This window comes from Equus caballus, chromosome 26 (assembly GCF_041296265.1).
Source record: "Equus caballus isolate H_3958 breed thoroughbred chromosome 26, TB-T2T, whole genome shotgun sequence".
Classification (NCBI taxonomy): Eukaryota; Metazoa; Chordata; class Mammalia; order Perissodactyla; family Equidae; genus Equus; species Equus caballus.
Window position 1 is genome coordinate 8,283,262 of NC_091709.1, and position 13,854 is coordinate 8,297,115.

The 13,854-nt window shown below is 36.9% G+C and overlaps 1 protein-coding gene across 2 annotated transcripts in view; it reads right to left on the bottom strand.

The window, feature by feature from the left end:
* The window catches only part of EPHA3 (EPH receptor A3), a 368,458-nt gene that overhangs the window by 53,002 nt on the left and 301,602 nt on the right, over positions 1-13,854 (bottom strand). For both annotated transcript variants that reach the window (XM_001501427.7, XM_005606092.4), the window contains exons 10-11: positions 13,603-13,728; positions 7,151-7,336 (exon numbers count right to left, since the gene is read on the bottom strand). In XM_001501427.7, the coding sequence (XP_001501477.3) occupies positions 7,151-7,336; positions 13,603-13,728 (312 nt within the window). The remainder of the gene's footprint in view (positions 1-7,150; positions 7,337-13,602; positions 13,729-13,854) is intronic.

Consider the following 13,854-nt stretch of genomic DNA (forward strand, 5'->3'; position numbering starts at 1 on the left):
GCATTTCATTCTATAATTTAGGTATTTGTAAACACATAAGTTAAGGTGGACAAGTCTGAAAATGTGCTTTGCATTAAGTTCAAAGATTCAGCAAATCCAAATGTACAAAGAGTAAACAGAATCACAAATATTCTACCTTGGAATGCGGTATCTTCATTCAGTTTCCCATGTGATTTTGATTATGATAAATAGGGTTAAAGGAAAAGAGACTGTCTGCAATCATGGTGAGAACTAGTTCTAACATGAATAAATATAGCTGGAAATATTTATAAAAGGCCAGCTCATCTGCGCACAATGCAATGTATTTCTATCTAAGTCTGCCTGCTCTTTCATGTGTATTTTGATGTAGAAATGACATTATCAGCTTTTTCAAGACAGAACCTATATCATCAGTCACTGCCCTCAGAGATCCTAAAATGCCTCTGAGTGTACAGATTAAACCCAGTGAAAGTATTGTTGCATACCTAGCTGAACTGAAACTCCATCAAAAATGAGCAAAACAAAATTCACAGTGGAATTTTGCTATCGTTCTTAAATTGATTTGTGAGTACAGACCAAATCCTGATCTTTCATAATTATAAGGTTAAAGGAAGCAAATCAGTCCGTTATAATCAGTTCGTTCCCCAGCTATTCCCAGTGGCTCAGAGATATTACTAATCCTTGAACCACTGTTTGATGACAGAAGAAATGATTCTAAATGTCTAAGAATTCCAGGTTCAGCACTAGCTATTTCATGATAACCTTCTTCATTACATCTTCTATATCAAGAAGAGTAGGATAATGTGATAAATACATATGCCAGACATAGAAATATTTTATTGCAATTAGCAAATAATTGTTGGCCTTAAGTTGAAATATTTTCACTCAAACATAAAATGTATTTATCAATGATTAAAATATTACAAATTATTGAAATTTATTTCATTTCCAAAGGAAACTCTATTAACTCCTATTAACAGTAATTGTGTTTCACATACTCTGTGTCTTATTTTCAAAAGACTTAAACACACTCTAATACATAGGTGTGATTTATAAAATCAAAGTATTTAACCTTATCTATCATCCAGCACTCATTATTAGTGTCATGTAATTAGTATCAGGGTAGAAGCAAAAAAACATAAACAGGAGAAGGAAAATTGAAGAAAATTGACAAAACATGTTTCATTGTTGCCACAAAAGATGATTTTAATCACTTTTGTTTAGAAAGAAAATGTCTTGGTTATAGATTTTCATGTACTATATGTAACTGAGTAATAGAAATATAGCAATTAACTGATTTAGGGCATTTTTCTGAGGATTTCCCATTAAATCATATAAAAATACAGGACAATCTTTTCCAAATTACATTTTAATCAAGACAGTATTCATGTTAAGAATGACCCTTATTGCATCCACTGGTCTATGAATTAATTTGGGCACGGGCCAACTCTGTTTTCTCTGTAGCTCTAAACTCAGCACCTAGCAGAGTGCTGGTTCCAATTGGGTAGATCACGGCTATCACTTGAGGCTGGCTAAGTGTAATCCCCCTTCAAACTCAGGATAAGGGACACTTTCTCAGAGCTTCCTCAGCCAACCACACTCTGTCAATCTTAACACATCGAGCACTGTACACACAGCTGACTTTAAAATTTTTAAGTATACTTATGCTTAATTTCAAACAAAATTTAATACCTTTAAAGACAGGAACAATACTTCTACTTTCCCTTATTCCAGTCAGAGCTGATTTGTACAATAAGTGCAATAACAATGAATGAACACAATAATCTGAATGTACTCAGTCTGATTTTTACAAGGACAGTTTAGTTTTTTGCCTTTTCAAACTTTCTACTTTTTATTTATTTTCTTGTCTAATTGCAATAATCAAGACCTTTGGCACAATAATGAATTGAAGAGATGAGAGCAGTCTTCTTGTTTCTACTTTAAAAGAAATGCTTTTAACGTTTCCCTGTTGCGTATGATGTTTATTAGTTTATTTGTTTTTGTTTTGGGAGTGTTTACATACGTTTATCAGGTATACATATTTTCTATGTATGATATGCTAAGAAAAAATTTTAAATTAAGATGTTTGCTTACTTTCTGCATCTACTGAGACTGACTTTTGCTTTTTTATCTATTTATGTGAATTTCTTGAAGGATTAAATATTAAACCAACTTCGCATTCTTGCAATAAAGTAAACTGGGGCATGATATAGTATCTCTTTTATTAAAAATAAGACCTATGGCTTCAAAATCATTCCAGTGTTATTGAATTCTTGTTTGTGTGTTACACTGAACTGTTATTTTCCTTTTGATAATATTCTTGTGTGATTTGATATCAAGATTTCACTAGCTTCGTGAGTTATGGGTGTTTCTTGTTCTCACTTTCTGCAAGCACTTGTGCAAGACCAGAATTACTCAGACAGTTATTAAACAAGTAGATCATTATATTTCTTCTTACTTTAGGAGAGTTACTATATATTTAAACTAGCACTCCTTAAAAGACAATCTTTGGGCACAGGCAAGTCATCCTCTAACAGATTTTATAAGTTGAATTTAATATTTCAAAAATATTAGAAACCCATCTTATCTAAATAACCGGGGAAAATACACAATAACATATTCTTTTGCAATTCAAATGTGGCCAAATCAACCAAGAGACATAAGCGGACAATGATGAAGAAAAAGGAAAGTTCTTTAAATGTGTAAAAATAGTATTCTCTGCCTTATTATTCTCTCCAATATATTGAGCAGAGATTTTCCTAATTTTGTTGATATGGGTACTTAGATAGACATATTCTGAGCTCATTCATCAAATTACAGTCATTAATGCATGATAACTTCATGTCATCCATTTCCAAAATTTATTAATTTTAACAAACTGTTTCTGTAAATTATTAATAAGACATAGTATATATATACACATATATATATATGCAGTCATGCATCACTTTACAATTGGGATATATTCTGAGAAATGCGTCATTAGGTGATTTCACTGTTGTGTGAACATCATAGTGTGTACTTACAGAAAGCTAGATGCTATAGCCTGCTACACACCTAGGCTATATGATAGTAATCTTATGGGACTACTGTCATACATGTGGTCAGTTTTTGACCGAAATGTCCTTATGCAGGGCGTGACTGTGTATTGTCTGTTAAGACTATGACATGGAATGTAGTACCCTCGAGGCAAGCGCAGAAGAAAACCTTTAGAGAAGAGGAAACAGAAAATAGCAAGAATTTGGCATTGTTGCTAAAGAAGGACGTCTTCTTCTGGTAACATTTCCTTATAATCTGTGCAGGTGACAGGAAGGTGCAAACAAATGAATAAGCTTTTGGTGTAAAGTGAACACTGACATCAATAGAGAAATATTTTAATTATGAGAAACTTTTTTAATGTTCTCCCCAAGACATCCCTCAACAATGCAAGGTTACAGTTAAGTTGCTTTATTTTTTTTTAATTTTCAGAAAATATTCCCTCCCTAAAGAACAACAAAACAACACATCAATCTCATCCATTGCAATTCCTTCTATTTCACTAGGTGAAAAGGTCTTCTTGGAGTCTGAACATCATTTGACTAATGATGTGATGGCAGAAATATCAAACATTTGCTAAAATCAAGTTCCATTTTTTGAACTTCAACTAAAATTGATAACACATGTTAGTACCAAGTTCTGAGCTGTGATTGTGCCCCTAGCTTTCTGCTATTTTGAAGATCAGAGACTCTCTCACCTTCTTTTGTTTAAGATCATCAGGCTCAAAATGTACCATTAAAATTGTTTATGGCTCAATTCAAATAAATGAAAATATAATGGTTAAATAAAGAGCTTTCTCTAAATGACTTGAAATTGGTACATTATAATTGGCCTAGTATTTCAAAGCATGTAATTAATAGCAATAATAAAAGGAATTATATTTGAGAAACAAAGGAAATTGTTTTCAAGAATTTTCTTCTATATTCCCAATATTAACTGGCAAAATCTTCTCGAACTCAACCAGAGCAGTGCTTTAGATTTTCATAGTTCTATTTCACTTAACAATGTATTCCTCTGGAATTGTATTGATCTTTGAAGTGTCAGGAAACAGTAAAGTAGAGCTGTTCGTGCCATGTTACAAGTGGGGAAAGTGAGTCTCTGTGAGCGGGCGGACTGCCTGAGGCCTCACAGTGAATAGAGCTCAGTCACAACTTGAGACCGACCCTCCGACTGCTCATCTAGATACTAGTCACTTGCTTTTCTTCTTTGAACATAACTTTTTCTTCATAAACCTATAAGCCCTGCATCATTGTAGTTGTGTGTGTTTCTGAACTTTGAATGTAGATTGCTTTAGCAGTCATATCATCTCAGGGAACAAAGAAAACAGGAGTGGATTAAATACTTCTGGTGCAAAATTGCCTTATTTGTATCTAAATGGAACATATTAACTTTATTCTAAGGCATTTCTATTTCCTCTCAGATGTTACAAGGTGCCAGACTTAGAGCTTTCAAATATGCCACTAAAGAAGTTCGCCCTCCCATTCTAGGTCTGCTCCTCCACTGTGTGCACTATGCGGGGCGCCTGCGGTTTATGGAGTCAGAGTTGGCAGACATGCTTATTTGACCAGAGAGATATATCAAATTTAGAACTTTCACCCTAAGAATAAGCTAGTTGTAATCCATATTAGAATGCTACAGAGTCAGACTTGAATAAGACTTTTAATGCATAATACCTCCAATTTTTGAAGGTCAATTTTTTTTCTTAACTTTTTTTCCTGCATTTTGGTCTTGGGGAATTGTTTTATGGATTTCTTTACTAGGTGATTATAATTCATTTATGAGAATTTCATTTTTATATCTAAAGAAAATCTGTTCCAATAATTATGGTTCGATATTGCTTATCATTCAGAAAATGAATGTATAGGAAACAACAAACTCTAAAAAGTTATTTTCGATAATTCATAACACTGGAAACAAAAAAATCAACTCACGCGTGATAAAATATGAGAGTCTATAAGTCAATCAGCTTAAATTTAAACCTAATATTGAGTTTGATAGTCACTTGTATCTCATTTTTTCTTAGCTGTAAGTCTTGGAGAAGGGCAGGGGTAATTCTGCCCATGCTGCAATGGAAGCGTTTTCTCCATCACTCCCTGAGTGTGAGAAGCAGTTACACAGCTGGACTTCTTTTAAACACGTGTTCAATTTAATGAACCCACACTGAGCAAAAGCCTACCGGTAAAGAAACCGTTCTTTCATTCATTCGTTCAATCAATCAACATTTTATTTCTCAACATTGGTAAATCAAGTGCCTACTATGAACCCGGTTCTGTTTTAGTCCCCGAGTATCACATAACATGGATTCGTGCCCTTGATGAGAGCTCATCTTTGTTTCAAGTGCTCGGGGTTATTAAATATCTCAGAAAATTTGTGAAGCTTGAGGGATGCCATGCTATAATCAAACTATTATAGAAAATAAAAAATTCAAGATAGAAAAGAAGCAGAATACAAGAATGAAGAAAAAGAAACCCATTTTTGTCCAGAGTTGGGGACAAGGTGAAACCAACAGGCTAAGCTCTGAATGCCATCTCTGCCCTTTCTAGTTAGACGAGCTGTTATTTTTTGCTCAAATGTAAAACGGGATTTTCATATCTAATTCACAGGGCAGTGGTAAGAACGAAATAATGTCCACACTACAATGTCAGGCACGTAATAGTCGCTACATAAAGAAAAACTTGTGAAAATTGAGAGTTCAAAGAGGAAGAGCTACAGAAGTAATATAATTTCTTCTCCCAGGGAGGTTCAAGATGTGCCAAAGCCGCTTGGTAAAGTGGAGGTGAGAATAGATGGCTAAGTGAGTATTAAACCCCTGTGAGATGTGAGTCTACAATTCTATAGATATCAATAGTATAGATTTTCCCTGAAGGAATAGAGAAGTCATACACTTTCCCATACACTTACTACTACTAAATGATTCTATTAATGATTTCAAAAAATTTTAAATATTTTTCATCAGAGAATATTTCAGTATTACTACTGTGATCTAATTTTTAGGGATACAAAGGAAAAAAATACTTTTTACAAGGCTTAACAGGGGCTTACAGTTCATGGTTAGGTTCTTCTGCATTGTTAAATTCTTAATCCCATTTATTACACAAGAAAACTCTAAAGGAAACCAAAGTATATTTCAATTACACGTGCTCTTGTGAGGAAGGAATTGCCTTTTCAGTCACACTAAAATCAGAATAGGTATTAGTGCCATTTGGAAAGCACTCCATGAAACGTTAAAGAAAAACATCATTGTGAAAGTATGATATGTAATGTCTGTTGGGAACCATAGACTATGCAAATGTGCTGCCAATGAATCACCCCCCTACAGGATGCCAAATTCCCTGCCACATGTTGTCGTTCACTCTGAAGAGTTTGCTGCCAATTTAGCTTATTCTCCATCCTGTGCTCCAAAAATCTTGAGGAAAAAAAAAAATCCCTGAGCATTCTCAAGAGGTTTTCATTTGGATTGGAGCCAAAAATCACATATCTTCCTCATGGGATCCCTTTCAAGCCTGCCTGGAAAAACCATCATGGAAATAAGTTCAATTCTCTATCATGGGCTGTGAGCCAGAGCTCCCACAGACCAGTCAAGAATCCATCTGGGACTCGAGATCAGAATTATCTGAAATCCACAGAGAACCAGAACAGGCCTTGGGTCTAATGTGATCCCAATCTTTATAGCTCAGAAGCATCCCCCAAACTCCCATAATTTTCCTAAAGTCAGGGGGGTAAAGATGTGGAAGCTTCAATGAAGCTGGTGAACAATAAAAGAAAGAACAGCTAGCAGGGAGTTCCCAGCAAACTCTGTCAAAATCCAGCCGCTGTCCTTCCTTGCTGCTTTACATAACAAAGTTCTCCACAGTTCGCTGTTAACAATCTTTTGATCAGCATGTTTTAAATTGGTCTGTTGTCTAGCTCCCAACTTTTTCAAAGCTTTTAAAGATCTCCAATAGTACTGTCAATATAAGGCTAGTTAGATATCTTCACTCTATTGCCAAAGAAAGACATGTTAATCCTAAACTGCTTTTCTGCTGGGACAGACAGCCACTTATGAAAAAAAGATCAGAATTCTTAAACGATTGAGTTTAGGTTTAACCAAGCTCTGTTCAGCATACACAAAAGTCTGTCTTAGGACTTTACCTACTTTTAGTAACGACTCCCTCTAGTCGGATGATGTTGGGATGGTCAAATTGTCCCATAATGCTTGCTTCTCCCAGGAAGTCTCTCCTCTGCTTTTCCGTGTACCCCACTTTCAGGGTCTTAATGGCCACTGAAATCTCTTTTTTTGACGGAAGTTTTAAGCGACCACTGCACACCTCTCCAAATTCACCTGTTAGAATGCAGAAGAACAAAACAACAACAAAAGGTAAGGAATAATGTAGTAAAAAACCATCAGTAGAGAGTAACTTTTCTCTCACTAATTCAATTCAAAATATTTATGCCTTTGACCTCAAGATGCACGCTGTAGGTCTCTAAATTATTTTGGAAGATGGTAATCTGAAACTCCCTCAGAAACCCCGGGACAACCACACCCTGGTGGAAAATGAATCTTGCGAGAAGCCTCATTATTCTGAAGTGCCACACTGAGAACCTTTCATCTCATTTCATTCCAAATGAGAGAACAAGAGGAAAGTTGAAAGCTGCGTCTACTAGCCTTTTCACTCCCTGTTCTTACGGCCACCGTTTCCTCAGGGTCATCAACAGAGCAGCGCAGATACAATGGGTTGAGCTCTGGATTAAATTTCAGATGTTTCTAACTCTTCTATTTTTATTACGAGGTCCAGTTTAGCTATATACCCCGACTCCCTGAAAATGAGAATGAGAGCATCTTTTATCGATTCATTTTAATGGAGTATCGGTATGTTGCACTAGTGACATACGAGTTGTAAAGTTCTCTGGGCTTCTAGAAGGAGAACAATAATCTAACAGTATCAAATAAGAGCTAGCGCATCTTATCTACAAAATCACTGTGGAAGTATTTTCTTAAATTCAATGTCTTCAATAAAAACTTGTCTTAAATGAACAATGAATCCAGAATTTATTGAAAATGGAGTGTAGCTGACTTTTAAATAGTCTAATCCAATTGACACAAAATTGCCTGGAACTGGTTTGGGCACCAGATTTGTACATGTTGTGATGGAGAAGATTTACCCATCACCCTCTCATTCAATTCTGGGCTTCCTGAGAGCAGACCCTAGACTCTCATTTTTCTAAGCCCACTGCTGTTACAAGGACAGCCACAAAGTAGTGCCATCCATAGAATGCTCTTTGTTCATAGACGACATCCTAATATTATGTGAATTATTAGATCTGTTTTGTACAGTATTGAAAAAATAGTTTTTAATATGAAATAGGAGGTTTTTCTGAAAAGGATTGATTACATGATGAATTTTCAGGCTTTCTGTGGGAGGGAGTAACAGTCTTGGTCTGACCTTCTCAGCGTGAGTTTTCGTATGAGCTCCATGCCTCATGTGTCTTCCAGAAAGAAGGTGTCAAGAAAGGAGACACTTCTTCTCTATTTTTTGTGTAAGCATGATGCTCAGGCCACAAGAGCAGCAGGGTACCCTACTGATTTCCCAGCTGCATCACTGCAAATGGCTGGCTCTCTCCAGGAAGCTCTAAGCTCCCCCAGACTTGACCCTTTCTCAGGAATCCAATCTTGCCACTGTTCAAAACAGTGACATGCTGTAACTTGTCAAAGTCACTCAAGGTCCAAAGGCAGTTATTCATGCATTCATTTAATAAATACTCACCAACTGGCAACAGTGTGACAGACACTACAAAAAACACAGAGAGAAAGTGGCAGCACAGGGCTAATTCCTTCCCCGTGAGGAAGTGTAGAGAAGATGGCAATATCTGCAGTAGAGTATCCTCAGGATTACAGGGAGAATTAGGAGCAGAACTTGAGGACGGTCACTGATCTTTCTAAACCCCAGGGAGAAAATGTCATTATTGCCATGTGAGCATTAGGAGGAGAAAGGGTGATGCACAGGAGATCACTGTTAGAATTTGTAAGCAGGAGTGAGAGTTTCTGTCTTTGTATGGGGTTATTGGAACATTGCAGAGGGCTCCAGTTTGCTCTGTGTAAACACTGAGTTTGGGCAAACCATACGGAGGCATTCATGATGAACTTCCATTTTCTGAAAGAAAGCTCTGCTGTTTTGAGTCAACGTGGTGTAATGGATCACGTTTTAAATTTGGATGTCCTCACCACTTATTCTAAGTGTTGAGCCACTCGTCAGTTTCCAGCACAACTCCACAGAGCTGTGGGACAGACTATGGGCTCTGGAGCCAGGCTGTCTTAGAGTCTAAATCTGCCTCTGTCCCTTATTAGCTGTGTGATTTTGAGTGAGTGCCTGAACCTCTCTGTGCCTCTGTCTCCTTATCTATAACATAGGAACACTGACTGTGTCTACATCATAAGGTTTCTGTGCAGTTAAAGGAATTAATGTACGTGAAGCACTTGGAACCTTGCCAGACACACAGTAAGTGCCGTCTATGTCAGTCACTATTAACCTTCAGACCCACCTTAAGGAGGATCAATTATTTATTTACCTCTCAAGGGTTCTGTCTAGATCAAATTGAAGATTGAATATAAAAGTGCTTTTTAAAATGCTGAATTCTATGCTAACGTCAGAGATGGTTGTGATGTCTTCTTGAACTAGCATTTGTAAGGAGAGCATTTTGTGAAAGTGCCCAACCAAGGAGACAGGGGAGGAGTGGGAATGTTAGGCGGGCCGTTAGGGCTCCCATCTCTGCTCTCACTGGGAGGCCCGACTTCCGCACATGGATATCTCCCTTCAAAATTCAGAAAATGGTGTTTCAGCCAAGCTAATTTTTAGAAATGTGATTATTTCATCAGGTAAATACTAGAAATTGTCACCAATATATTATACTAAACATAAAAATGTTAAATGTTATTTCAGTTCTCTTTATAATCACTGTAAAGAACTGTGTTGGGAAAATTAACGAAGACTGGGCAAAAGTAATGCCAGTCTTTCCATCTAGCCAAGTTTTATGTTGTCTTATCCCAATAACTTTGTACCAGTGGGAAAGAAAATTCAGACCTTGTCATTGGTAAGTAAAAGCACAGCTACAAGATCTTGAGGAAGACACTGCTTGATTTTTTCTTTTATTCAATAACTTCAGGAGTTTTTATGTGCCCTGTGAAATGAAATATGCTCTGTGGGGATGGGTTCACTGTATTCTGATTTAAGGTGCTCAATGCAAAATTGCTCAAAGCAAAATTTCTTAATCACAGTAATTTCATTTAAAATAGAGAAAAAATAGGCTTGTGTTTAAGGAGAGTGACCCTCTGCACCAGCCTCAGAGTCCATTCTCCTTCCACTGCTTTAAAGAGAAGCACAATAAAAATGTGCGTTGAACAATACCATGATGTCAGCTAAGCAGTCTGCGAATTATCTCAACTAAGCCTCACCAAACCCTGGAAGAAGGCACGATTGTGATTATCAGGACCCAGCACGGACTTTGAAGGTGGAAAGTACCAGATCCCAATTTTGGTTTCTTAATTAATAATTATGTGGCCATGGGCCATTCAAATTCTCAGCTTTAGCTTCCTCCTGTGGTGAAATGGAGATAATGGTACCTATGGAAAAGCCTAACAAGATCAAACACCATAGGCACACGGGGCACGGAACAGCAGGGAAATAAATTGTTTCTACCTTCAGAAATTTTCAGTATTTAATCTTTGAATAATGGTTAGATAGAAGAATAAAATTAGGAATTTTAGTCATTATAAATTCCTCAGCAATAAAAATTTACCACTTTGATAAGGTTAATTAATGGCTCAATTTTAACTTTGTCATTTGCAATATGGGTATAATTTTTCTGATTATTCAGGTTATAAATAACATGTTTTGTTATAGCTATTTCTCTGTATAAAATCTATGACAGAAAATTAGAGAATTAGCCCACATACCAAGAGTCTTTCTGTGTATTTGACTGAAAGTTCTGTCATTGACTGAAAGATTCAGCCTTTTAACAAAGGAAGATAGTTACTAATAAATTTAGGTTAATTATTAATTCTTTATGGACAACGTTATTTTTAAACATTAAAAGGTTATAGGAAGTAGTTAAGTACATAGATGAAAGGAAGCTGGTCACCAGTGGATTGTTGTTAAGTTGTTGTAGAAATGGGTATACGCAGGTTCGTTATACTATGATACAATTTCATCTATCTTTGCAGATATTTAAAATTTTACAAAACAAAATCTTTAAAAATTGATAGCTTTCAAAATCTTTATTTCATATTCTATCTTGGTAATGACAAACCTTTTAAAAGCTAATCTAGACAGACTTGAATTGAGTGTACATATTATACTGAAATCTTCCAGGAGAAGGATAACTGATCTTGAAGACGTACATATTTGTAATGAAAACAGGTACAGTTTTATTGCCCTTAATGCAGCAAGTGAGAATATTTGCTGCAAAACCCTGAAAATGAGGCATATGTCTAATTTTTTTCAAATATGTTTGAAAAGAGAAAAGAAAAAGCAGGCCTGTCATAATCTTTAATGAGCATCACGAGATACTGATGTGGATCAAGGCTGCCCCACGGAGAGACGCCCAAGGCGTCCTGGCCTACATGCCCATCTATATGGTCCGATTCATATTTACACTTATGCAACCACCCGGTAACCAGACCCCCCCTGCAATGAGACCATTTAATGACTTCTGCATGATCTTTCCTTTGTCTTGTAAAGAAATAACTTACATACCTACGCCTTATAAATTTAGCCCTAACCCTCAACCCATTGCAGTCCTTTACTGCCCATGGTCCCGTCCCCACGCTGCAGCCTTCACTGCCCACGGCCCATCCCCATGCTATTCTCTGAATAAAAGAGCACTACTACCATGCCTTGAGAGTCCAAGAAATCTTTCTTTGACTCCTCAGCTCGTTGGGCCTGCAGCAATATGAACCAACTCACTCTGGGCAGGCCCTCCCTCCACCTGGCTCCTCAGACCCATTTTTAAGGAGTGTGCTTTGTCTCAGCACCGTGCTCAAGATGCCTGACTTTGTCAACAAGATCTGCATATTTAAGCTTTCATGAAAGCAGGTAGCCCCCGATTTCAAGACCCCAATGTGTCTGCCGGGTCTTCAGGACACTGGCTGAGCACAACAGGGTTTTCCTCCTCTTGTGGGATTCTTCAGGCGAGAGTGCAGAATCCTCCCGCATCCTCTCCCCGTGGCCTCTGCCCCAGGTGATGCTGGGACCCGCGTGGCGAAGCCGGCGCCAGAGCAGTTCCAAAGCAGAAGTGCACAAACGAAAGACAGTGATCAATAGCTATTTGCGTGATGTACAGGGCGTGTGCATATCCTTAAGTCTTCGACTGTGAAAAAATAAGCACCTACTCTCGTTTCCTTTCATGAGTCACTAGGTTCATATTTTAATATTACTTGTGCATGTGAGTTTTAGGAGGATAAAATATTAAAAAGTTTTGAAGATAAGATTTAGTAAATTATTACCTTATTTAGATAATATGAATTACTCAGATTGTCCTGCTTGAATAGTAAATACTGCTTGAGTTCTAAATACTGCTTTCGTGTATAAAACAAGAAACACAGAAAAAGAGAAAATTACATGCATATTTGTGTAAAGCAGCATCAGCCATAAATCCAATACCTGCAGAAAATGTGATCTGATACACTATGCATAACTCAATGAGTTAGTTTCTCCATCTTTCACTCTATCTCCTACATCAACATAATTAGTTTGTGTTTGTTTTTAGAGCAATATTCAAGAATGAAATAATGGTGCAACACTATTCTACAGCATTTTTTACTTTTACTTTTCAGTAGTAGTTTTATTCAAATGGGCACTGCATGCACTGTGGATGTTCATATGCTTACGAGTAAGTGTATAAAATGGTTATTTTATAAATATAATTTTTATTGGAAATATGCAACTGCTGTTAATAATCACCCTATAGGTGTTTGTTAATAAATTTATGATTGAGTATATTAACAATTAGAACAAAGAGATGCCTATATGAAAACAAGCTTCAACACAAATCAAGACCATATAAAGTTATAGGCAAATATCAAAATGGAGCACTTCATGTTATTTAAGCTATCCACTATTCACATCACTCATGTGGTGAAATTTGTGTAAAATGTGTCATTTATGATTTTATTTTGGGTTGTTTACTTTTTAATTCCAAAGAGGATTCCGAAATTACCTTTTTTTTACAAATCTAAATTTTCCCTTAGTGGGCGTATATAGAGTGAGACCCACTTTCACCCTGTTATCCCCATTTAGCCGATCAGGTCTTGTGACACAGGCCGGCGTACCCGTGAAGACAGGTCTCCTGCTGCCCCTGCCTCTGGAAGTCAATAAACAAAAAGCTGGCCGTTCTCTGTGAGTCTGTAAGTCTGGCACCTTTGAAATCATTCCATTCCATTAAATACTGCTTCATTTATTTATTGCCCGCCTTGATCATGAAATCAGAAAATATTCCAGTGGCAGTGATATACTCAGGGCTGAGAACTTAAGCAATCCCAGGCAGCATTCTTATTCCCAGCTGTAAACCCGTAACTAACACGCTAGGCTGGTGGTGGGTTGTTGTGGTGGTTACCTGCTCCAACAACTTTGTCAATGGATATGTTAGTGGCGTCCAGTTCCTTAGCAAACTCGTGAACTGCTTGGGTCGGGTCTTCATACGTGTGTGGGTCAACATAAGTCCTGAGACCTGGCAGTTTTACTGTTTAAGGAAGGAAGAAAGGCATTATTGTAGCTAGATTAATAAAATTTTACCCAGTAAATTTCATGATACCATTATTGGTTAAAAAAAATCCCCATTATAGTAAAGTGCACCAAACTTTAGTTT